At 37.1% G+C, this 23,820-nt stretch overlaps 4 protein-coding genes across 4 annotated transcripts in view; 2 read left to right on the top strand and 2 right to left on the bottom strand.

Annotated features, from left to right (window-relative positions):
* LOC134793837 (uncharacterized) overlaps window positions 1-12,384 on the top strand; it is a 46,030-nt gene extending 33,646 nt beyond the window's left edge. Inside the window, exons 2-4 of the mRNA XM_063765556.1 lie at window positions 8,607-8,772; window positions 10,115-10,236; window positions 10,391-12,384. Of these exons, the coding sequence (XP_063621626.1) occupies window positions 8,607-8,772; window positions 10,115-10,236; window positions 10,391-11,089 (987 nt within the window). The 3' untranslated portion in view covers window positions 11,090-12,384. The remainder of the gene's footprint in view (window positions 1-8,606; window positions 8,773-10,114; window positions 10,237-10,390) is intronic.
* Window positions 445-1,405, bottom strand: LOC134794046 (flexible cuticle protein 12-like). Its single transcript, XM_063765748.1, has 2 exons — window positions 1,257-1,405; window positions 445-815 (listed from the first exon to the last, which is right to left on the bottom strand). The coding sequence occupies exons 1-2, from the start codon at window positions 1,263-1,265 to the stop codon at window positions 474-476; spliced, it is 351 nt and encodes a 116-aa protein (XP_063621818.1). The 5' UTR covers window positions 1,266-1,405; the 3' UTR covers window positions 445-473.
* A 2,522-nt stretch (window positions 12,385-14,906) lies between the features above and the next one.
* Window positions 14,907-15,716, top strand: LOC134794047 (uncharacterized). Its single transcript, XM_063765750.1, has one exon. The coding sequence runs from the start codon at window positions 14,947-14,949 to the stop codon at window positions 15,655-15,657; it is 711 nt and encodes a 236-aa protein (XP_063621820.1). The 5' UTR covers window positions 14,907-14,946; the 3' UTR covers window positions 15,658-15,716.
* A 6,067-nt stretch (window positions 15,717-21,783) lies between these two features.
* Window positions 21,784-22,521, bottom strand: LOC134793940 (uncharacterized). The gene has a single exon (XM_063765656.1). It carries the CDS (start codon window positions 22,519-22,521, stop codon window positions 21,784-21,786), a length of 738 nt encoding a protein of 245 aa, XP_063621726.1.
* Between the last annotated feature and the right edge of the window lie 1,299 nt (window positions 22,522-23,820).

Genomic DNA, 23,820 nt, shown 5'->3' on the forward strand with positions numbered 1-23,820 from the left:
GCCTGATCGCACATAGTGTATTCTCATATTTTATGCACAAAGCCGTTTGATGGTCAAAATTATTTTAAGTGTGTCGATTAAAGGTATTATGTACTTGATTAATGCCCCCTTAGGTGTATTGGTTCTTTAGCTTTGTGTGTCGTATGTCGGAGTAAGTATATGATAGTATTTCAAAATACCACTACACATCTACACTACTACACAAGCACTATATACAAGCAGTTTTTTTATGTAAGTACTTTACTGCCAACATTTAACATAATTCCCTGTTGTCAAACACCTACCATTGTATCTCCCATAATGTTTAAAAGTGATTAAAAATGTGTAAGATTTTCTTCAGGAGATCTAATTCTTGAGTAGAGTATACATAGGTACCCTAGGCGCGTGGTAAGGCTTTTACAATGACTAGAAGAAATGGGTACTATGGGTAGAAGAAAATAAACCTTTTTTCTTTTCAATATCAAGCAAATTTATTAAGCGGTAGCTTCAACAGGGGTGGGAAGATGAGCGCCCTCGACGCGGGTACCATCCAGGCCGGCGCTGTACTTGGTCACGTAGGTCTTTCCATCGTCACCGATGAAAGAAGTCTCACCCTCGGTGATGAGCACGTAGGCCTTCCCATCAGGAGTAGGGACCAGGCGGCCTCGCTCGGAGACAACCGTGCCCTCGGCCGTGACGTAGCGGAGCGCGTACTGCCCGAACTCGTCGTGGATCTCCTCGTGCTGGAGCGCCGGGAGAGCGCGACGGGCCGAGGTCTCAGCGGGGCTCCCGGGCGCGGCCGCGGCGGCGGCGATCAGGCAGACGGCTACTACGAACTGGAGAAAGCATTTGTTAGTTACTGGGGACACGGGGTGTATAGATTTATCTAACGGGCCACGAACACGACTGTTTTATCTGCTGCAAAAACTTTGTTAAACTGCTTGTATTAAACGACCCTCTTTTAGACAGATTAAATCAAGAAAGGCGATGTTTTTTTAATCGTTTCCTTGTCCGAGTTAAATATTTGAGCTAGTATAGGTATGATTGTTTCAAAACTTCAACCCATGTCAAATATAATTACAAATAGAAGGAGAGGTTCTATTCCCACAACAATTATCATGATACATCTTCTAGATATGAATAAATAGAAAAAGCGCAACAAAAATAATATTTTAGATTATTTAAAAATAAAATCATAGCAGTTGGCTAATATGTACCCATTCGTATTTTTTAAACAAAAATAAAACTATTAATTTCATAATTTAAAAGTGACTTACCAGTTTCATTTTGAGGGTTGAAGGTGAATTCTTCAATTGCAGGCAGCTCAAGTGACTGATGTCGGACTAGGCTAATCATTCCTATTTATATCATCAAAATATCAACTATAATCCAAAATTACGACACAAATCGTTAATAATACAATTAACATAATGAGAAATTAACTTTCATCGTTATAATACAAGAATTACAACGATTTGCTTAGTAACGTAAAGTACTTATATCTCTCATTAGGTGCGCGAAGGAAACGCTGGTGGCCTAGCGGGTAAGAGCGTGCGTCTTCAATCCGGAGGTCGCGGGTTCCAACCCCGGCTCGTACGAATGAGTTTTTCGGAACTTATGTACGAAATATCATTTGATGAAGGAACACATCGTGAGGAAACCGGATTAATCCCAACAAGACCTGGTTGCTGCTGCTGTCTAAAAAAAGCTGTGGCTATCGGACCGGAATTAACTTGTTCGTGACTATAGATATTATATATTTATTATATTTAACGTAGGTATTCTATATATTTGTTATATTGTTAATTCTAATTTTTATCTTATATTATTTATTTTCGCCCTCTTTACCTACCTACCACTGTTTTAATATTTAGTTCCGTTCTCTATGAACCTTTGGAACCTGCATACATTAAATTTAGAAGCCTACGCGTACTGCATACATTAAATTTAGATGCAGGAAAATTACAGGTTTGGTGCAACTATCAGATATTGTTGAAAGAGAGTAGGCGTCTGTGCAAGGGCAATATGTTAAACCCAAAATTTATCCGTTGATAATGATAAGACATTGAAATAAACTTGTTTCTACTATTGCAAATGCTTGTAGCACACCTACAAGCCGACCGAGTGAAAGCGAAGGTCGCCGTTTCAGCTTAGGCAAAATTTCTTTCGTTTGTCTGGATGTTCTCCTCTCCATGTCGCATTTTTCAGCCGATTCTCGTGAAATTTGGTGAGCAAGTTCGATAGAAATTTTTCAAAATGGCGGAGCCATGCGGATTCGCGAGGACTATACGCCCACAGAGCCACTAGGTTAGGTACCTAATTTTCGTTTCTAAAGTTTCGTAAGTTTGAGTAAATATCCTGTCTACATAATTAAAACAGGTAAACGCCGTCAAAAATAATGATCATAAAAAGGCATTTGAATACGAATTTTCCGTCTGCTCTGTTATTGATTCTTACTAATCTCAACCTAGTACTAATATAGATCAAAAGAATTAAATCAATTGTTGACCTTATTTCATTTAAGATTAAAGTTTACAATTGAATGACAAATAATTATTCAATGCCTAGCGAGGCACAATGCGATACGAATACTTTATATATTTATGGTATTCGCCAAAAAAATAAACAAGTCAAATGACGACTTCACACATGTTTTGTGTGAATGACGTAAGTTTTATATTAAATTAATATTTATACGAAAATTACAAACTACGTAGTAAAGGGTCAATTTGACTGGTGATGGTAAGTTGAACCTGTAAGTTACGCGGTACATGATCTTCAATCATTCATCTTTTTTTTAAGTATGTACCTACGAGTATATGTACTATTTTATTTCAATATATTACTTACTAAGTCCAGATGGGGTAAGAGAAACACTTGTAAGTTGTAGGGAATACAATACAAATAGGTATATACTATACTGCCCACCATATCAAAAGATACATGACATACAAATTAAGCATATATATTTTATAATATTATAAATTAAACTCTGGTAGACTACAGGCGGTCTTCCTCATACTATCGGCCCGATTCGAACTTTAAAATACGTCAAATAATACGACTAGATATGATATAGATTAGATATGGCAGTGTCAAAAGTGACGTTTTTGTTTGTAGAAACGTCACTTTTGACACTAACGTAATATATTTAATCCATATCGTATTAATCATAATATTTGACGTATCTTGAAGTTCGTAATCGGGCAGTATTTCTCTTGCCCCAAGCAGAATATAGGTAAGTAGGTACTAGGTATGTTCCTCTTACCCCATCTGACCTTAAAATTTGTTTTTATCTGTAATTATTTTGCTTCTTCTCAAGATAAGCCCACAATGATTAACTTAGATAGATAGACAAGCAAGTACATTAGATTAATACTTGGTATCACCTAGGTCGCCATCTAGTCGAGAATAGGCTAAAGGTACTAGCGCCATCTGAGCGAGTGTCAATTTCACTTGAATTTTACGAGGCACGTTTGTTTCTTAAACTTTCCACATCTTATACGGAGTTATATATATCTTTGTTAATACTAATCGATTAATGTTTCAGTTCATCCATATGCAAATCACTAATTATTCGATATGCTGTTGTTTACCCCATACTGGGTGACCTTAAATGTAATTCAGACATTAGCTATGCCCTTGGTGACACCTAACGACATTAATAACCAAGTGCTCGATTTTAAGACCTTGTCACACAAGCACGATCACGATGCGTCACATCTGAACGTGTATATTATACCAATTAGCTGGGATTCTTTGAAGATTATTAAATATATCATACTGTACACTTAACCTGACATTACCTTAGGTGCTTATTTGCCATAATAACATACCAAAACGCAAGTTTAAGTTAGTTTTATTATTGAAGTTCCGGTTCATTTTCTATAGGTAAACGATTATCACTTTACATAGGCCCCAAGAATAGTAGGATCAGTTTACCTATAAGTAAGCAAGTTTCGACTGTGTCAATGCATCGTTTTTTTAGGGTTCCGTACCCAAAGGGTAAAAAGGGACCCTATTACTCCGCTGTCCGTCCGTCTGTCTGCCCGTCTGTCTGTCACCAGGCTGTATCTCATGAACCGTGATAGTTGAAATTTTCACAGATGATGTATTTCTGATGCCGCTTAACAACAAATACTTACTAAAAAGTACGGAACCCTCGGTGAGCGAGTCCGACTCGCACTTGTCCGGTTTTTTAGAATTGCGAAATACGACTAATGACTGATACTTAACCAATAACTTAACAATTTAGTTCGCCAATTTGATCGCACATCACGTGCCTATAAAACGTCAATTAACGTTTTAATGGATTCATTGATCACGATTTGCTAATTTTTTAAGGTACCTACCTAATACCTATGCGTAATTGCTATAAGTATTTAAATATCTGAATGATGATGCTGATGATGCTCTCCTGGCCGATTTCGGCCACAGCGACTGTGTGCTCTGGAGTAGGCAATTTTTAACTCGTGTTATTAGAGTGTAGCTGATCCACTCTCTGGTGCGACCTTAAGTGGCTCACTTACCCTATCTTCTATATATCTGAATATTAATTATTTAGCTTTACAAATACTCTACAACTCTTTGATTAAGAAAACATTCAAAAATTATTTGTGTTTATCTTTAGACAAAGATTATGCCACAAATAATTTAAAAGATAATAATTTAAAAGATTTTCCGATAATACTAAAATAGATATTGATGTTAAACCTATTTACCAATCTTCAACTTACCTACCCTCTATATAATTTCACACAATACTGATTTTGTTTGGAAGACTGGTAAGTATAATTTATAGTAGTATGTAGTAATAGTAGGTATGGCTCATAATTTCAAATTTCTTTTTCTTTCTGCGGTTATTATGTATGTTAACATTATGTATTACCTACTCATTAATGAACCTCCAGGTCTGTTTCTTAAGTATGTTAAATACACTACATTGTACTAAAAATCCATTTGCATTATGTGACTGTTTGTGTTCTAAATAAATTAAAAAAAAAAAAAAAAAAAGATTATGCCACAAATAATTTAAAAGATTATGCCACAAATAATTTAGGTTTCCGCCCTAGAAATAAAAACTATCTTCCTGGTGGCTTCACATCGAGGTAAATTAGAATATTTCCGCGTAGGGCCTTAGTTACCAGCCCACGTCTGTTGAGTCCGTAGGTCGTCAGATGAGCATTGTTATTCCATGAGACCGTAAGGCCACAATAGGTATTCACCAACCGTAATCAATTTACATGGGCATTTCCTTAAAGTCTTTGTCTATTACGGGACGTTATGGGTGTCTTCAATGATTCGTTTGGCAATTGACAAAAACGTAAAAACAATAGATTTATTAACATGTTGTTGTTTAATTCAGTTATTATTTTATACGTGATTTTCGGATGTCGTGCGGAGTTTCCTTCCTTAATGAACCTTACATTTAAGTATTTCTTACAAAGGTAACATACCGACCTATTACGGGTCTATTAGGGCTTCGCATACATCATCCAGGCTACGTAGAAAGCGTTCAATCTACATTTAAATAGTTAGACATGTGTTATACCACCTGATGACGATATCTCGCACTTGCACAAACTATTAAGAGATACTGCATATATGCTAAAATGGCTTACATGGGTCTTAGAATATTTTGACATAGACATTTGCCATCAATAATGCATTTGCACTTCAGTGCCTGACGCATGATTCGTTATGGAACAAGATAATGAGGCTGTAATAGCAACAACCAATTTAATCCCAATTTAATTCAAATGTACTTACCTAATCTTTATTGCGCTTCAAACGTCATGTTTTACATTATCAGTTTTGTTTGAAATTATTATGATCTTACAAATTGATACAAATATTTATTTTATATCAACATATCAATAATTAAGTTTTTCATACAATAAAATTTAAAAAAACACACATTATGATAGTTCCAACTGATTTCCACAGATTAATGGGAGGGCTTTTTAACTGACTTCCAAATCTCAAAAGGAGGAGGTTATCAATTCGGTTGTACTCGTATGTTTTTTTTGTACCTACATTTAGCAGGGCGCGTGTATCGGTTGATATGATGATGTAATGTTTTAATCGTTACACTTACCTACTGCCGTAAAAAATAATATATATCTCAAATTTATTTACTTACTTAGGTACACCTGTCACGTAGGTTAGCCAGTTCGGTGTGACATTTCGTGGTTTTAAATCTAAAATCTAGGTGATTGAAAGTTGTTCTTAAAGGACATGTTTAATGTATGTAATACTGCAACGTATGACGCAAAGTGATTATTCTGGGGACGCTAATCTGCTTTATTTTTCATAGTTCTTGTAATAGTGGCGGCATTTACAATAGTAAATTTCCTACTTTACCAAATTAAAAACTTGAATAGGGTCGTGGAATGCTTGGTCAAATCAGTTTCTTTTTTTGAACTGTCAAAACGATTAGTCACTATGGAATCTATATGAAAAACAGAACAATGACGTCACGGTCAAGTTACCTACTCTTTATAGATCTTTGGGATTTATTTGGGATTATACAGAAATCGTGTCTGAAAATAACTGAGATCTTGGTTTTTCTAATATTTTTCTGTTGCTTTATTTCTGCATGGTGTGAAATAATTTATTTCAAATACAGGAATTCGTAGGTTCTAATATTATGAATAAAGCGCGTCCGGATATACGTAGGTCGAGATTTAGTTAATGACAGGTACAAATTGAACGAGACCAGTGCAGTGTTAGTGCAACAAAGGCTCCCGTTGCAGCACAATTGCACAGCCAAGGTTGACGCTAGTGGTGAGAACGCCGGCCTTATCGAGTCTATTTACAGACCCGACTTAGTATTATTACCTATGCGTTCCTATTCGTTACCGGCCACTGAAAAAAGCCGCTCCCATCTCCCATACAACCGAAGTTACGTTTTCATTTTAAAATCTAAGTCTGACAGTGTGTGTGTGTGTGTGTGTGTGAGTGTGTGTGTTTGAGTGTGTAGTCTAAGTTTCATGTAATTAAAGCATGTCATTTTAAAATGACATGCTTTAATTACATGAAACTTTCCACTTCGATTTGATCTCCGAATTTATGGCGGCAGCCATGATATGAACTAAATATGACGCTTAACAACTACACGCATTAAATAATCCAAGTTTCAATCATATCTCAAGAGTTTATAAACAGAATTGATTCCTAAAGTTAGACTGGAGGGACTCGAGTATTATACCAACACTAGTTGCGCTCGATTAGCGTGTCAGATCTACGCGGGCAGGGCGTGGGAGCGTTAGCAACAACTGTCGGCGCCAAGGACTGCAGTCCATCAATAACATGGTAGTTATCACAGTTATCATTTTATATAAAAAATCCCGTGACACGCTGTAAGTATTGAGACTTAACCCTTTTTAAGGCACATTCAGATATTGGAAGACTAAAAAGACGAGCCAATAACATAATCGGTTTCGGCAAAACACGGCATAAAAATCGTGCTTCAGCCGAAATCTACTGAAATTAGAGCAAAACCAGATCTTCGGTTTCGGCAACAAATCCGGTTTCGGCCAGACAAGTACTAATGGATCAACGTTAATTCTGCGTCAATGTATCAAGTCTACATTAGCAACAGTTTAGCGACATAATAATGCCATAAACATTACGCAAACTTGCATATTCATGAAACCAGTACTACCGCTCTTTATGTTACGTGACCAATGATGTATTTACTCTGTCCCTTTAAAACAATAAGACTTCGAAGGTCTCTCGAGAAGACTTGAGAAGACTGATGTCTTGTCAGGACTAGCAGAACACTTAAATGAAATGATGATTGTAATACTTTAACTCATGGTAGTAAGGTTTAAAATTGTTCAGTTACTTTGTTCGCTCGCGTTTTCCGTAAAATCGGGTGGATTGTGAGGAACAATGGCTGCCACGAATTAGAGACGGAATCAGTAATCTTCTAAACAATAGATGTTAACCGAACCCCGAAGGCCGGTGTAGCAACGCACGGCCACATATTACTTGGAAAACAGATGTGTAAGAAAATGGGCTATCTGTTGTGGAAGTAATGGTAACTATAGGTACCAATAAGTATCTCGCACATTCAATTATTGTGAGCAAGAGAAACAAAATGTATATAGTATTTAGTTTTAGTTGTTAGTTTTAGGTTTTGTGTAAGTATTGTTTTAAAATGACCTGTCATTTGAAGTTAACTAATAATTAAATAATGAAAGTTTCCATTAAAATGGTAACAAAAACAACAAATAAATCTTAAAACGTTACTAAAAAATTGCCCTCGAGGCATAATTTCTGGCCAAATTATTAATTAGGTAGTTTATTTTATGCTCTGTTCAAGGAAATATGACGATATTCAGTTTAGCTAGGCTACGAAGAACCCGGTAAATATATGAACCAACCATCAACCATCTAATAAATTGACGATCGTTGATAGAAAACGCCTATCGAAAATAATGTGCGGAAAATAATCACGTGACTTTTCGTACCATCAACCATCCCGATATATTTTTTATTTTCGTTTGGCGCTTGTTGATGTAAGATTATCACCTTTGCTAAGAGCCCCCTGGGCACCGAAGTGTTCGTTGAAAGCAAAATACTGACCGCGTAATGTTCATATTTTATTTCCTTTTCTCCAGATATGTGCGTGCGGTGCGCTAGCAGCGCTCGACGGCTACAGCCCGCAGCAGGACCCGGACCAGTTCCACATACAAACCGACGAGGACGACGAGCGCTACTTCCTTTACCAGACCCACAACGGGCAGTACAGAAAGGAGCGTCGGCTGAAAGATGGATCAGTTGTCGGTGAGTATAGATCAACATATACAGACGAGCGCTACTTCCTTTACCAGACCCACAACGGGCAGTACAGGAAGGAGCGCCAGCTGAAAGATGGATCAGTTGTCGGTGAGTATAGATCAACATATACAGACGAGCGCTACTTCCTTTACCAGACCCACAACGAGCAGTACAGGAAGGAGCGCCGGCTGAAAGATGGATCAGTTGTCGGTGAGTATAGATCAACATATACAGACGAGCGCTACTTCCTTTACCAGACCCACAACGGGCAGTACAGGAAGGAGCGCCGGCTGAAAGATGGATCAGTTGTCGGTGAGTATAGGTCAACATATACAGACGAGCGCTACTTCCTTTACCAGACCCACAACGGGCAGTACAGGAAGGAGCGCCGGCTGAAAGATGGATCAGTTGTCGGTGAGTATAGATCAACATATACAGACGAGCGCTACTTCCATTACCAGACCCACAACGGGCAGTACAGAAAGGATCGTCGGCTGAAAGATGGATCAGTTGTCGGTGAGTATAGATCAACATATACAGACGAGCGCTACTTCCATTACCAGACCCACAACGGGCAGTACAGGAAGGAGCGTCGGCTGAAAGATGGATCAGTTGTCGATGAGTACAGTAGGTACAGGACCGACCAACACATAAAGATGTAAACGATTAGAGCTCTGTTCTACCAGCAACGGGCAATACCGCAAGGAGCGTATAGGCTGAAATACGGCTCGGTTTTTAAATATAATATATGCACTACTTATTACTTATTAGCTTTTCACAGAAAAATCTGTTAACAATGACACGTCTCTCTTGAAGTCGGCGGCGGCGGATAAACCGCTCTACATAAGAGCGATGTTCGACAATATTTTTTGTCAATCCAATAGTATCCCGGAGCTTAGTGATATGGCGTAGATGTCATATTACAGTTCACATTCAGAAATCTGAAAATTCCATAATTTTTTCCAGCATATAAAATTATCTAAAGCTTGTCGTTTCTATTAGATCTACATATCTAAATAAGGTTGATTAAATAAATATTTAGTTAGTTCTAAAATAAGTATGTAGGTATTTCATGCATAATCAACCCAAGAACAGCTGTTCCAAAACAATTAGTAAAGACGCAATTAAAACTGAATAGTGTTTGTATACTAAATCTTGCTACTTGACTTCCTATGTCTTTAAATGTATCACACATGATAACAGACAAAAAACACATAGTGTGGGTGGCCGTATGGTAAACTATGATCTCGTTATGAGACATTTACTTACTTACCACGCCCACAATTATTTTTTATGGACTTGCAACTTATTTGGACCATGTATTTATTTTTATGTTGTTTTTATACAGGTACGACTGGATGGGTCGGTGCAGATGGCTACCTAAGGTTGCAAGACTACATAGCTGACAATGAAGGCTACAGAATATACAAATCTAAGACTGTTTTTGTGGGACAGAACCGACCAATTGGGGTATGATGTTTCATAATTCCATTAACACATTATCAATTTTGTTTATCATTCCTCACTATCACAACTCACCATATTATTATTTTTTAAATAAATGCTGTAGTATTCTTTCCTTTCATCTTCCTTTATATTTTGCTGATCATTTTGTTTCTTTCAGGAGTCGCTGAAAATAGCAAAAACCGCACCAACAGACTCTGGCTTCGGCGTAACACCCGCACCAGCCCACCGACAGGTGCCAGTGAATCGAGGGACCCCTCGCTTCAGCACCACCACCCAAACCCCAGTGCCATCTTCAACCTTCGCCCCGCCTTTCCCCTCGGAGGTATCCATCACAGCTCGCCTCCCGACCTCGACACCTCGCGTCCACGTATCGCCAAACTCTATCGATACCTCAACTCCTCATTACGACTTCAGACCGATAACCGCAAGCGAAGCCACACCTTCTCCAAACTCGTACGACACTAACAGCCTCGATGATGGCTACTACGCCAGCGCCAGCACACCGTACAGAAGAGTCGACATCTACAACCCAAATTCTTATAGACACGCGGATGCCTGGCTAGCAAGGCAGAGAGCCGGAGCTCAGATCGGCGATGGCTACACTCCTCAATTCCCTGCTTACGACGGCGTAGCCTTTAGGAGAAACGGGTTCCGGTATTATCTACCGAAACAGTACCATGAGGAGGAAACTGATAGTTCCGACGAACGAACGGGTAGCTTCGGATACGTAGACCCATTCGGTATCCGCAGAGTGATATATTATAACACTTCGCCAGGACAAGGGTTCCAAGTACGCAAGAACAATAGATATGTCGGCCATGACGCCACGCCTTACGACCCAAGGCCAATAAATTAGTGTGCTTAAAAAACTTTGTAAGTGAAATATAGTTACCTAATTAAATTATTAACTATGAATCAGTATTGTTCACATGTGACTAATTAATGGAGACAAAACGATTTTCGAACGACGCGAACACTTAGCCATTAATATTACTTGTAAGTGTAATTAAGTAATTAAAAATGTAAAAAAATGATGCTCATAAATTAAGTTATTTAACGCATAACTTAAGTTTATAAAATGAGTGATGTAATGAGTAATGAGTTATATTAATTATACTTTATGAACACGATTATTATAAAAGCAGGAATAATATTTCTGTTATGAAACTGCACGCGCTTAATATTCTTAATTGTGTAATATATGATCAAAATATTTATGTATATTTAGATCAAGTAAGTGCCATCACATACATTGTACCTACTTATTTATTTTATTGAAAATCACATCGTAATTACCTTAATAAGACAAAAGATAACAATGCAGCGATTCCAAAAGTATTCTTTCTATTTACAATATTATGTAAAAATTAGAAAAAATACCGTTAAGACAATAAAACTATCAAATAAGGACATTGTGACTATACCCACGCCTCAAAGTGAAGGTCAGTGAACTCGTGTGTGGTGATTTTGTCTGTAAAAGGAAGAGTGTAGGTAGTTAATGTATTCAGACTAAAAAAGTAATCCAGATAAAAAAACCTGCGTACTTAATTTGACCGCTGTTTATAATATAAGTATGTATATATATTCATATTCAACTCAATTGTAGCTTGCCGCTAAACAATATTTTGAGACCAGTCATTTCGAAACTTTTTGTGTCGAAAAATTATACTCTCTGACACAAAATTTTTCAAAAAGCAGATATTTTTATTAACTTTAAAGCCTTAAAAACAATATTCCGACATCAAAATTACATCTGCTAGTTATACCATATCATTACATGATGCATCCAAATATATTTACAATTTAGCCGTCTTGATATTTTTAATGGGAATTCTACGAATTTTATTACTTATACCACCAGCTTATAACGGCACTAAAAAATAATTATAGAGTCGACTCAGTCGACCACAAAATTTAAAAAGGTAGTACTTAATAATAAACACTTTAATGAATAATATGTTAATTTTAATATTGGCTGTAGATGCTCCACAGTAACATAGTTGTAAGTTGGTGCATGTCTTATGTCGCGGCCAATAATTCTTCATTACATCGTGCAAATTGTCAGGGACCTATTTGACTTGAGATTGTATCAGAAGATGATATGATAAGATTTAACACTTGGCCGTTTGACAGTTTGGCCGTTAATCGCAATGGTAACCCTCTGTTACTTTCTTGAGTCAAATAGGGCGCCTACAGTGACGACGACAAAATGCCGACTTGTTGCCGCGACTACCACGGGAATTAATTTATACTGACTAGTGTTCGTGCGCAAAAAAAAAAGCACAGTCAAAACTTTTTAATAAGTCGTCGGTTGAGAATACGTTTGTGCCACATCTATTTTTGAGTAAATCGTTTTTTAGCGATTCCTAAAATAACAAAAAAATAGCTATAATTGACACTAATCGGTTTATGAAAAAAACTATTTTTGAAAAATGTTGTGCCATATCCTCATTTTACGAGTACTATAGGATAATTACACTCTGTTAACAGAAAATTATCACAAAAGTGTGACATATCCACAACTTTTGTGTCATATCATACATTATACGTTTAACATTTACTCATCAAAAACGGATATGGCAATAATAAAAATGCTTTTATTTCATGATTACCACTGTATTCACAATATTTGTTTGGTACTATAAATAGTAAACATAAGTGCCTAAATGATATACGTTCAATATTTCCTAAATGTAAAACTTTTCGAAAAATATTTTTTTTTTTGCTTGGTTTCGCTCTCCTACAAACCATGTAAGTGGCGTATGGCACAAACGTATTCTCACCCGTCGAAGTATGTTAAATGAGTAATTTACATTATCACGTCATAGTCATACTGTCTGTGCTCTCGAATATGTAATTTATTCTAACTAATTAAATAGCAATTTATTTGTCACTAATTGTTTTGTTATATGGAAAAGTATTATAAAATTATGATGACACGGTATCTGTTTCATTTCGTCTAGCCCTCGACGTCAACCCTACAGCCAGGAACGCCTTACTAATAACCAATAAACCATACTTGGGTAAAATAGAACTATCTAACCGTCCAACTGGTCCAACTGATTGAAATGTCTGGTTGACAGGTTGGCGATAGACAATATTGTGCTTGTAGGTAGGTATATCGATTTAAAGTAGACCATCACGTTGCAACACTTAAATGAGGTTGTGACATCCTCGTACTTTTAATATATAAAAACCGGCCAAGTGCGAACCGGACTCGCGCACGAAGGGTTCCGTACCATTACGCAAAAAGCGGCCAAGTGCGAGTCGGACTCCCCCATGAAGGGTTCCGTAGCAGCAAGTAACATAATAAAATTGCGGTTTACGATTTATGAGTTTTATGACGTATTAAAAAAAATTACTTACTAGATATCGTTCAAACCAATTTTCGGTGGAACTTTGCATGGTAATGTACATCATAAATTTTTTTTAGTTTTATTATTCTCTTATTTTAGAAGTTACAGGGGGGGGACACACATTTTACCACTTTGGAAGTGTCTCTCGCGCAAACTATTCAGTTTAGAAAAAGATTATATTAATAACCTCAATATCATTTTTGAAGACCTATCCAAGTATCCATATATACCCCACACGTATGGGTTTGATGGAAAACATTTTTTTGAGTTTCAGTTCTAAGTATGAGAAACCCCCAAAATGTATTGTTTTTTTTCTATTTTTGTGTGAAAATCTTAATGCGGTTCACAGAATACATCTACTTACCAAGTTTCAACACTATAGTTCTTCTAGTTTCGGAAAAAAGTGGCTGTGACATACGGACGGACAGACAGACAGACAGATATGACGAATCCATAAGGGTTCCGTTTTTTGCTATTTGGCTACGGAACCCTAAAAACGGCATAAAAATCACGTAAATTGTATGGGAGCCCCACTTAAATATTTATTATATTCTGTTTTTAGTATTTTTTCTTATAGCGGCAACAGAAATACATCATCTGTGAAAATTTCAACTGCCTAGCTATCACGGTTCATGCGGTGACAGACAGCCGCACAGCCTGGTGACGTGGTGACAGACAGACAGACAGACGGACAGACGGACAGCGGAGTCTTAGTAATAGGGTCCCGTTTTTACACGACTGCACAAAAAAAGGAGCGTTTTGTTTATACCCTTTGGGTACGGAACCCTAAAAACTGTTGGAGCACAATTAACCTGTGGGAAGCAAATATAGGCATACGATAATATACTCGTATGTTCATATATTAGACTTGTAGGTATATTTCTTAACGTTTCTTGAACATAATTTCGGCATGCGGATACTTGCTCCCATTAACGAGTTACCCAATGCATCTACAGCAATTAAAAATAAATAACATACCCAATTATCATTAGCATACAAAAAGCAAACGTGAAATCTATTCAAGTTTTATTTTGACAGAAATGGGCCATTTATAAACAATATCGAGGTGTGTTCTGGAACAGTTGTTGCAGCTGCGCTTAAGGTACGGTAGTGTCATGCACTAAATAAAATAGCAAAAAAGTAGATACATTTTAATATTTTTTGTTGAGTCCGACTAATGATTAAGAGTCACACGATCCTAGCCGCCCGCCGTCATACAATCAAACTTACAATGAGTGCGTAACCTCGATTGTATGGGAGCGACTTTAGACGGCGGGTTCATGTGACTCTTAACAATTTATTTTATGTAGTGTACGGTAGAACTGACAAGGTAACTTTTTTCCAGACTGCCTGCAAAATGCTGCGTCTAACAATCTGCTTGTTGGTGGCCAAAACGGCATTCGCTGCAAATGCGTTCCCGATTGACAATACAGGTTATCATCCAGTCGGGCCGGACACCAACCTGGTGTTCAACTTCCAGCAGATAAGACGGGACCAACCCGCACAAGTCGAGATGAGGGAAGAAAACATTCACAAGTACATGAACAGACCCAGAACGACCACTCCTATCCCCAGCATCGATAACAGAGACATGAGCCCGATGCGGTCAGAAAATCCTACTCCATACACGGCAGAGCAATGGAATGCGGTGCTAAAAGCCCCGAAATATGACGGACCAGTCGCAAACTGGAAGAACGTGCCCGCCCCTCCTACCTTCCCCCATTGGGACAACTTGGCAAACAACCAAAACAATTACGAGAACCAATACAGGCAGCCGATCGTGGTCACGGAGGAGCCCCATTGGCAGGAACCTGAGATTCGCAGCCGTGCTGTGTCAAGCTTTTCGTCAACATTTGAGCCGGTGACTTTTGCGCCTGTGACGTTTGCACCGACGTTTGCTCCAAGGGTACCCATGCGACACAGCTCTAGAGGGAACCATAGATTCAACTGGGACGATGTAAACACTCAAGTCCCAACCACGACGCCCATCAACGTTCCTACGGCAGCACCGAGTCGCATGCCGCCTCCACCTGTGCCCACCCTGTCCCCGTGGTATGACGGTTTCTAAAGCTGGTTTGGCTTAATGATGTACATTAGATATAAATTAATAAACGACTGATACTTCAATTACGACTTAATTTCTTTTCGAGTTAAATCCTAATTTAAAAAATTCGTTGTAAATATACTGCATAACTAACATGACCAGTATAACCACTTTTTTTTCATGAAATTGATTTTTAATAAGTTTCGTGATGTTTCTTGAAAATGGTTTTTGTTTTACTACGTATCTATTCTCAAAATAATAAAATCGCTGATATCACTACAAAATGATCTTACGTATAGACCTATCTTATCTTATCTTATTGTTTTCGGGGGCCCTTGCGGATACACTTCTACACAGGGATTTTTTGTGCAATAACCCCCTAGAGAAGATCCGTCAACTACTCAAGAGCTTTTCCCACCATATCCATGTGTCGGATGATGGAGCTCATGGGTAGCGTTTTAAAGTCCTTTGGTTCCAGATATCCTGCCCCAAAGTCCTTCATTCTTTGTCTGGCGAGGGCGTGACATTTACACATTAAGTGTTTCACTGTCTCTTCCTCTTCGCCACACATACGACAATCGGTGTTGTCAGAGTGTCCCATCTTGGCCAGAAATCCTTTGACCCCGTAATGGCCAGTAAACACCCCCGTTATGATTTGGAGTTGTCATTTGCTAAGTTTCCAAAGCTTTTTGCTCCAGCCGGAGTCTACTCCTTGCATAAAGAGCTTTGCATGCTTTAGACCCGTCAGACTGTCCCATTCATCCTGATGTTTGGTCTTGGTATGGTCTTTAATAGCCGTTGTGATGGTTCCCTGTGAGAGCCCCACGAATGGTTCCGGACCTATAAGGTTACTTACAGATCTGGCAAGTTCATCTGCATTTTCATTGCCTATGAATCCCTCGTGCCCTGGGATCCATACCAGTTGCACTCTGTTTTGCCTTCCAAGCTGGTTCAGAGCTTGGACGCCATTATATACCAGTCTAGAGTCCACTCTGGGCGCTTCAAGCGCTTTGAGTGCAGCCTGACTGTCGCTGAGTATATAGATATTCTTCCCTTGGGTTTGCCTAACTATATTCTCATGCACACAGGCAATTATAGCGAATGTCTCGGCTTAGAAGACAGTGGCGTAATTGCCCATGCTTACCTATACTACTAAAGTCATTTTCATAAATGCCTGCCCCCGTACCAGATTCTGTCTTATGGCTCCTCTACACGATGGGCCAGTGCCGGCCACTCCAAGGGACCCAAACCCAAGGGACAAAAGACCCGTCTGTGTACCATGATGTCGTTTTCATCAGAAATTGGTGCTTCAAGATCTTCGGTCCATTCAGCCCTTGTTGAAATTTTAACGCTAAAATTCTTATGGAACACAAACTTGGGTTGCATCTTATCGCGGCCCATATTCGTAATACTTTTCATGAAATTGTCACCAGTATGGAGACCTAAGTGCGAACACCGAATGTCGATAATCAAAGTTTCTAGAGTCCGTCTGGACTAACTTTGCACTGACTTGAGCAGAACAAAATGATCAGTGTCATTACAAACGTCATATTTGCATAAGCAAAATTACATTAATGATGGGATTGCCATTGCATTGCCAATGTTTCAATTCACTAAAAATCAGGGTTGGCAAAAGTATTGACTGTAGGGAACCCTAACTTCGCCATCGGTGACCAACTTCGCCCTTGTAAAATATTATAATAATATTTTTACTAAGAAATAAATATTCTTGATTTCATAATAAAATGAGCTGCATAAAAATTGTGTAAAAGATAAAAAATTAAAAAATATATAATTTAGTATCTTCACCACCCATCCCCAGTCAACTTAACCTTTTTAAATTATTAAAATTATACTAAAACTTATTTTAATTCCTAAATGTTGAATACGCCCGTGAATCTCATGATACAATTTATGGCGGCATTATGATTTAAGGCGAAGTCATGTACTAAAGGCGAATTTTGGCTAAGTGTTATTGCCAACCTTTATTTTCAATGAACTGCAACATTAATAATGGGGTTAGTCAATTTAAAATGATAAGTATGAATACATTTTAATAAAAAAACATAGTCATGTAAAAGCTGCAATTTTATTCAAATAATTATTTTCCTTTATCATAAATCGGCGGAAATCATTAAAGTTTAGTTGGGTCGACGATCAAAGGAGCATACCTAGGGTAGTACGATGGCACCAAAACTTTACCATTCGAGGTAGGGAAAAAACCGTTTATGAAAGGGAGACTTGGCAGATTGAAGCTCGGTAATGAGTTGATCCAGTTGGTGAAGTAGGAAAGAGGCTTGCTGGTATCCAGTTTGACCAGAACAGGCTTAGTGTCCTCAAGTTTAGGGAGTTCAGGGGCTTCTGGTAACTCTTTCAATTCTTTAGGCTCTTCCTTTAGCTCTTTCTCTTCCTTAAGCTCCGTTTCGATCATGAGGGTTCTCAGAGGAAGAATTGGCGACGGGTAAGTGATGTAAGGAGACATCAGGACATGGGTCTCCTCTGGAATGATCGTTTCTTCCGGAATGGCTGGAGCAGCCAAAGCGGTTCCAACGAGGCACAGAGCTAGGAGAAACATCTGAAAAATAGGCGTAATTTTAAAACTTTAATCATACAAGCATCAATGAACCAAAATATTTGCACTGCTAGACCCTCCTGAAGCCTGCCTCAATGGTTTTCACAGCATTAGATCAAGGGTTAGGCACGGGCGTAGAAGGCCTACCTATCCATTATGCCCGATGCGATGCCACTTATAATTTGACGATTCAAGTATTCAACAGGCAGTTTGGCCACCTTAGTGATTCTCTGATTGGTGGTGGTGCAAAAGTTATTTTAGTATTAATAGTAGTAGTAGTTATTTTTAATTGTTTTGACTCACCTTGACTTTTGTACAGCTGAATCTGCTATGAATGTCTTGAGAAAGATATCTACGCTTTATATACAGAACAAATCAGTAAAAATAATTATAAAACAATAAATATGAAATTAATAAATTCTAGGTTTCTTATTTTGCGGTAAGAGATATTTATATATTTAACAGCTTTTTAAGACTAATGACACATGCACAACTACAACATAATGAGATTTAGATTGCTTCAATTAATGGTGTATTCTCGATTAAATATTAATCTCAAAGTAAATAAGCTAGTAGATATTAGTTTTACAGTGGAGGAACAACGTCTCGTAAGAATCAGCTTTTTATATTTATACCACGTTGGTGATAAACAAGCGATAAGCGGGTGATCCACCTAATCCCCATTTTATAAAAATAAATAAATAGGTGGTACAAATTATGATTTTAAAGGTGTAAATACGTAACATACCCGTAGATAATTTTTCCTCTTGAGTTACGGAACCCTTAAATTGTAAAAGACATGTCTAATTACTTGTTGATTTTTTAACGCTTTTCAACCCCCCGCAAACAATGAATTTTTACAAACGCTGGAATAGTTTTTCTTGTTGTATGGTGTTTATTTACGAAGTTTCAAGTCCTACTAAAAAAAAGTTCGATCCCGATATTCCCGATACAAAATTTCAACCTTAAGGAAGTTTTGTAAATTTCATGAGGAAATTGAGGAAGATGTAGGTACCTATACGGGGAATATTACTTAAATATCTATAACTTTTTATTCATAGAATTACGTGTTTTCCATACAAGTTTTAATTTCAGCCCCAATTTTACCCCTTTATGGGGTGAATTTTGAAATACCGCGAAAGTACATTTCATATCTTGTGATGAAGCGTTCTCTCTCGAAACTTACTTATGTAAAAGAGTTTTCAATTACACGATATCCATACAAAACTACAACTTCAAATGCCGATCCCCCTTAAGAATTTAATTTGTGAAAATCCCTTCTTAGTATCTTCTTAGTATCAGCTTTCTATTTATGGTCATTTGGTTTGACCTGGGCGTTGATTTAAGTCAGGATTTATACATATTATAGAAGATTCTTAACTTTGAGGTTTTTACTATACACTTACGTTGTAAATTATTTTAGATTGGGTTGTGTGGGACTTATTTATGTTATGCTCAGTAAGTCAGTAATTACTTAGTTGAATAGAACAGTATTTCTAACGAGATATTGTGATTATAACACAAACATACGAGGAAACCAAAGAATTACTCACTCGAGTAACCTATCGAACATAAAATACGCACAGCCTTACTTATTCATACACTTACACTTACACACACACACACACACACACACACACACACACACACACGAGGGATTTTACATTTTACGTTTGTATATCTGTTTTCTATTTATACCTTTTGCTTGCTTTGTATATAGCTTTTCAGCATTTTTATTGTAACTTTGCAATGCTTACCTAAATGTAGCACAATTTTATTAAAATTCTCCAGATAAGGAAGAGCGGTACCTGGCACAGGCTTTGAAGCTTAAAAGGAGGTTCCAATCACTAAATTTAAGACGATTATTGTGAAAGTCAATAAACATTTTTTTTTGTGTTTTTGCCAATAGATTGTGTCAGAAATGGGTCTCTTCACACTACTTTACATATTTCGAATACAAGAGGAAATAAAATAGGTAGGTACATGTCTATTTTACGAAACATGATTTAATTATAGGTACATAAGTCTTATACTCTGGCACACCCAGCTTGTCAGTAGAAATAGAAGGCAAATTCAAAGTTTTAGTATGTTTTTTCGAGGTAATTTTCGCTGAACAAATTAAGTACCTAAAAGGATATATGGGCGGGATTTATGGAATCGGGAGTTAAATATCATAATCATGTAATGGTAATGGAAATGATAATACAACTTCATGTTGAACAGAACTTTTATTGTCAATCTAAATAAAGCATAATTAAAAAATACATCTACATAGGTTTAAAGAACTTTATTTCTCAAAATAAATTTACATTTCGCTTAATGAGAAAAATTACATAAAATACAAGTATATTTATCTTGGATTACAAGAGCATCAAAAGAGCAGTTTACATGAGTAGGTACTCACTATTTTATCTAAAATAAAAACTAATATTAAATATATATAGGTACCTAGTACCTATTAACTAAGCAATCATTAATCATTATAATATAATATTATACACAAGTTTAAACACACAACACAAGTTTACACAATCTTAAAAAATGCAGTTGAATGCATTGAGCCTATCGCACATTCTTTGTTTTCAAGTCGCAAACTCCCAGGGCCGGACTTATATATTAGATATTACGTATTGAATGCAATTTACGCTTGTATAAATTAAAACTTTTGCATTCTTATAAACATTTTGGAATGTTGGGAATTATAAATTACTTCGAAACAAACAATAATATCCCTTTCAACCCGCTTCATAACTAGTTAAACAATGAGCCAGTATAGAGAACTTCTAGATCATAAAAAATATAAATAAATAATAAATAATATTCCAGCAGGCGTTCTATATGACAACAAACTTGTCTTTAAGGGACTCTGCGATGTTGACTTTGGCCCCAAGCATGCCTCCCATGGTCCCAAGATATCATAAATTAGGTAGTAGTAAATGCGAATTGCACTAATAAGAAAGCAGATAGTATATTCCTGCTACTCTTGTATGGAACTAAAATCTGGACGAACGTAGGTATCCAAACATAGAACGCCGTTTACACTCTTATTTCATGCGTTGCCTTTGTAAGATCTTTGGAATAATATCATTGCAAGATTTGCAAGGATGGCTTAGGAATGTACCTAATAATATATCATCACATAATAAGGAATTAAGTAGTAGTAAAAGTTCTGTTTATTGGCTCCAACCGTATATTAACTTTTAGTAGGTATCATCCTGCAGTGTGCTGATTCTCACCGCAATCTAAATTCGTACCCATAATTGATTTTTAATTTCCAATTAATAGATTCTGATCACTATTTGATTATTATTTTATAGTGCAAGTCTATTCGCTTTTAGATATAAGTTAAAATATGCTTGGTTGTAAGTAGATACTTATTTATTATTTACTCATACACTCTCGAGAAAGAAACGGATCACATTGTATACGGAAATGCTATTCAAACATTAGTGACTCATTTTCATTGCTCGTGTGGTTTTCTTTCTAGAACATGTTAAAAAATAAGACAGTCATTTTGTACTAAAGTTTCAGTCGTTTTATTTCACAGCTGTTAACAACACACTACATGTCAATTTTATTTAAGGCTTAGGTGCCTCAACGATCACAGCACCGGGGTACATTGGAGCAGTATAGTACATTGGAGAATACAAAATCTTAGTAGGTTTGGGGCTAGAACTGAACCAGTTGCTTATGTAAGACGGGATGCTGCTGAAGCTAGGGAAGGCGTTGATGAAGTTGGAGATGAAAGATGGAGGCTTGGGGACTTCCAGGTTGATCAGGACGGGCTCAGGCTTGGTCTCAAGTTTGGGGAGTTCTGGGGCTTTTGGGGGCTCAGGTAGGGGCTTTTTTGGTTCTTCTAGTAATTCTTCCTTTGGCTCTTCAATCTCAAGGAGTTCTTCCTTTGGCTCTTTGTACGGTTCAGGGAGCTCTTCTTTCGGTTCTTCAATCAGCTCAGGGAGCTCTTCTTTCGGTTCTTCAATTAGCTCAGGGAGCTCTTCCTTCGGCTCTTCAATCGGCTCAGGGAGCTCTTCCTTCGGCTCTTCAATCAGCTCAGGGAGTTCTTCCTTCGGTTCTTCAATCAGCTCAGGGAGCTCTTCTTTCGGCTCTTCATACAGCTCTGGCTCAATGTACTCCTCCTTAGGCTCCGGTTCGATCTTCATGTCCAGGGTTCTCATCATCATGAAACGTGTTGGGTCCGGGTAATTGATGTATGGGGATGACAGTATGCGGAAATCCTCTGGTATTAGTGGTGCTGCTGGGATGGCTGGAGCAGCCAGCGCGGTTGCGACTAGGCATAGGACTGCTAGGAGAAACATCTGAAAAGAAAATATTTTTTTTATAATTGATCGTTTAGTAAAACAAATGTAAATTATATAAATAATAGGGTTGTCTGGAAGAGAGCATTTTTAGTGAAAAATCGACCATTAGGTATTTTACCTCTACTGTTAAGATGTAACTTTTACTGTGTTTCTTTATTTTTGAGTTTAAATTGTGTAATAAAGGGGAAATATTTTTTTTGTAATATTAATTATTTCTTATTTAGATCTTACCTTGACTTTGGTACAGTTGAAACTGTAATGAAGTTATTGAGAAAAACACATCTTATATACAGATTAAAATGGTAGGCATAATTATTAAACCCATTCGAAATTAATAAAAACTAACAGTTTGTAATTTGGTTACATACTTTTGCGGTTAGAGGCACAACACATTACAGCTCATATTAATCCATTAGGATTGATGAAATTTGGACAGCTGTAACTATTAGTAAATAGCTTATTAGAGATTATTCGTTATATTAATTCAACCGGCTAAGTGGGAGTCGTTATAGTGCTCAGAAAGTTCTGTATAGGTAAGTAGGTAAGTGTCTAGGTACTGATCTTTGTAACAAAATGGAATAAATTCTTTTTTTATGATGGACACCTGCAACAACAAAGGGGTAGCAAGTGCGTTTCCGGCCTTTAAAAATTCAGGAGAAACTTCGAGGATCACGACAGAGGACGAGCGTAGAGTCGGTTTGTGTAAACATAGTCCCTATAGGTAATAAACATTTGTTTAAAAAAAAACTATTGTCCCCGGTACCTTGCCATAACGTGGTGGCCAGTTTACAAAATGCTCAAAGTATAATAAAATTACACTTTAAAAAGTGTCGTATTTGACTGGCCAAAGTTTTAGAAACACCTCGTAACTTCGATAAATGTAATAATATGACCGTCATGTCATACCTGCCGTTGTATTAAATTGGATAGGTTCCAGGGTTAAATTTTTTTGAATTGCAATTTAAGTAATCCCTAACTACACAGTTCAAAATGGATTATAAATAAATTTAAAATATATCAGCAAGAAAACACTCTACTGTGTTCAAATCATTTTATACAAAATTATTGTTACAATTATTTCCGCTACCCTTAGATTGTCTGGAAGAGATCTCTTTTTAGCGATAAATTTTAGCCATTGTGTTACATCTACTTTTAAGATTTGTAACTTTTACTGTTTCTTTATTGTTTAATACGCCTTGCGATACGGGCAAGGCAGGCAATAACAGAAAATTACATTGCAGTACCTATTGAATCTAACAGGAAACCAATTATGCCGTTAAACTTTAGTCCTGTTGT

This window comes from Cydia splendana, chromosome 9 (genome assembly GCF_910591565.1).
Source record: "Cydia splendana chromosome 9, ilCydSple1.2, whole genome shotgun sequence".
Taxonomy (NCBI): domain Eukaryota; kingdom Metazoa; phylum Arthropoda; class Insecta; order Lepidoptera; family Tortricidae; genus Cydia; species Cydia splendana.

Excerpts from the sequence above, each read along its gene's own strand:
- LOC134794047 (XM_063765750.1), top strand. The coding sequence starts at position 14,947 with ATGCTGCGTCTAACAATCTGCTTGTTGGTGGCCAAAACGGCATTCGCT.
- LOC134793940 (XM_063765656.1), bottom strand. The coding sequence starts at position 22,521 with ATGTTTCTCCTAGCAGTCCTATGCCTAGTCGCAACCGCGCTGGCTGCT.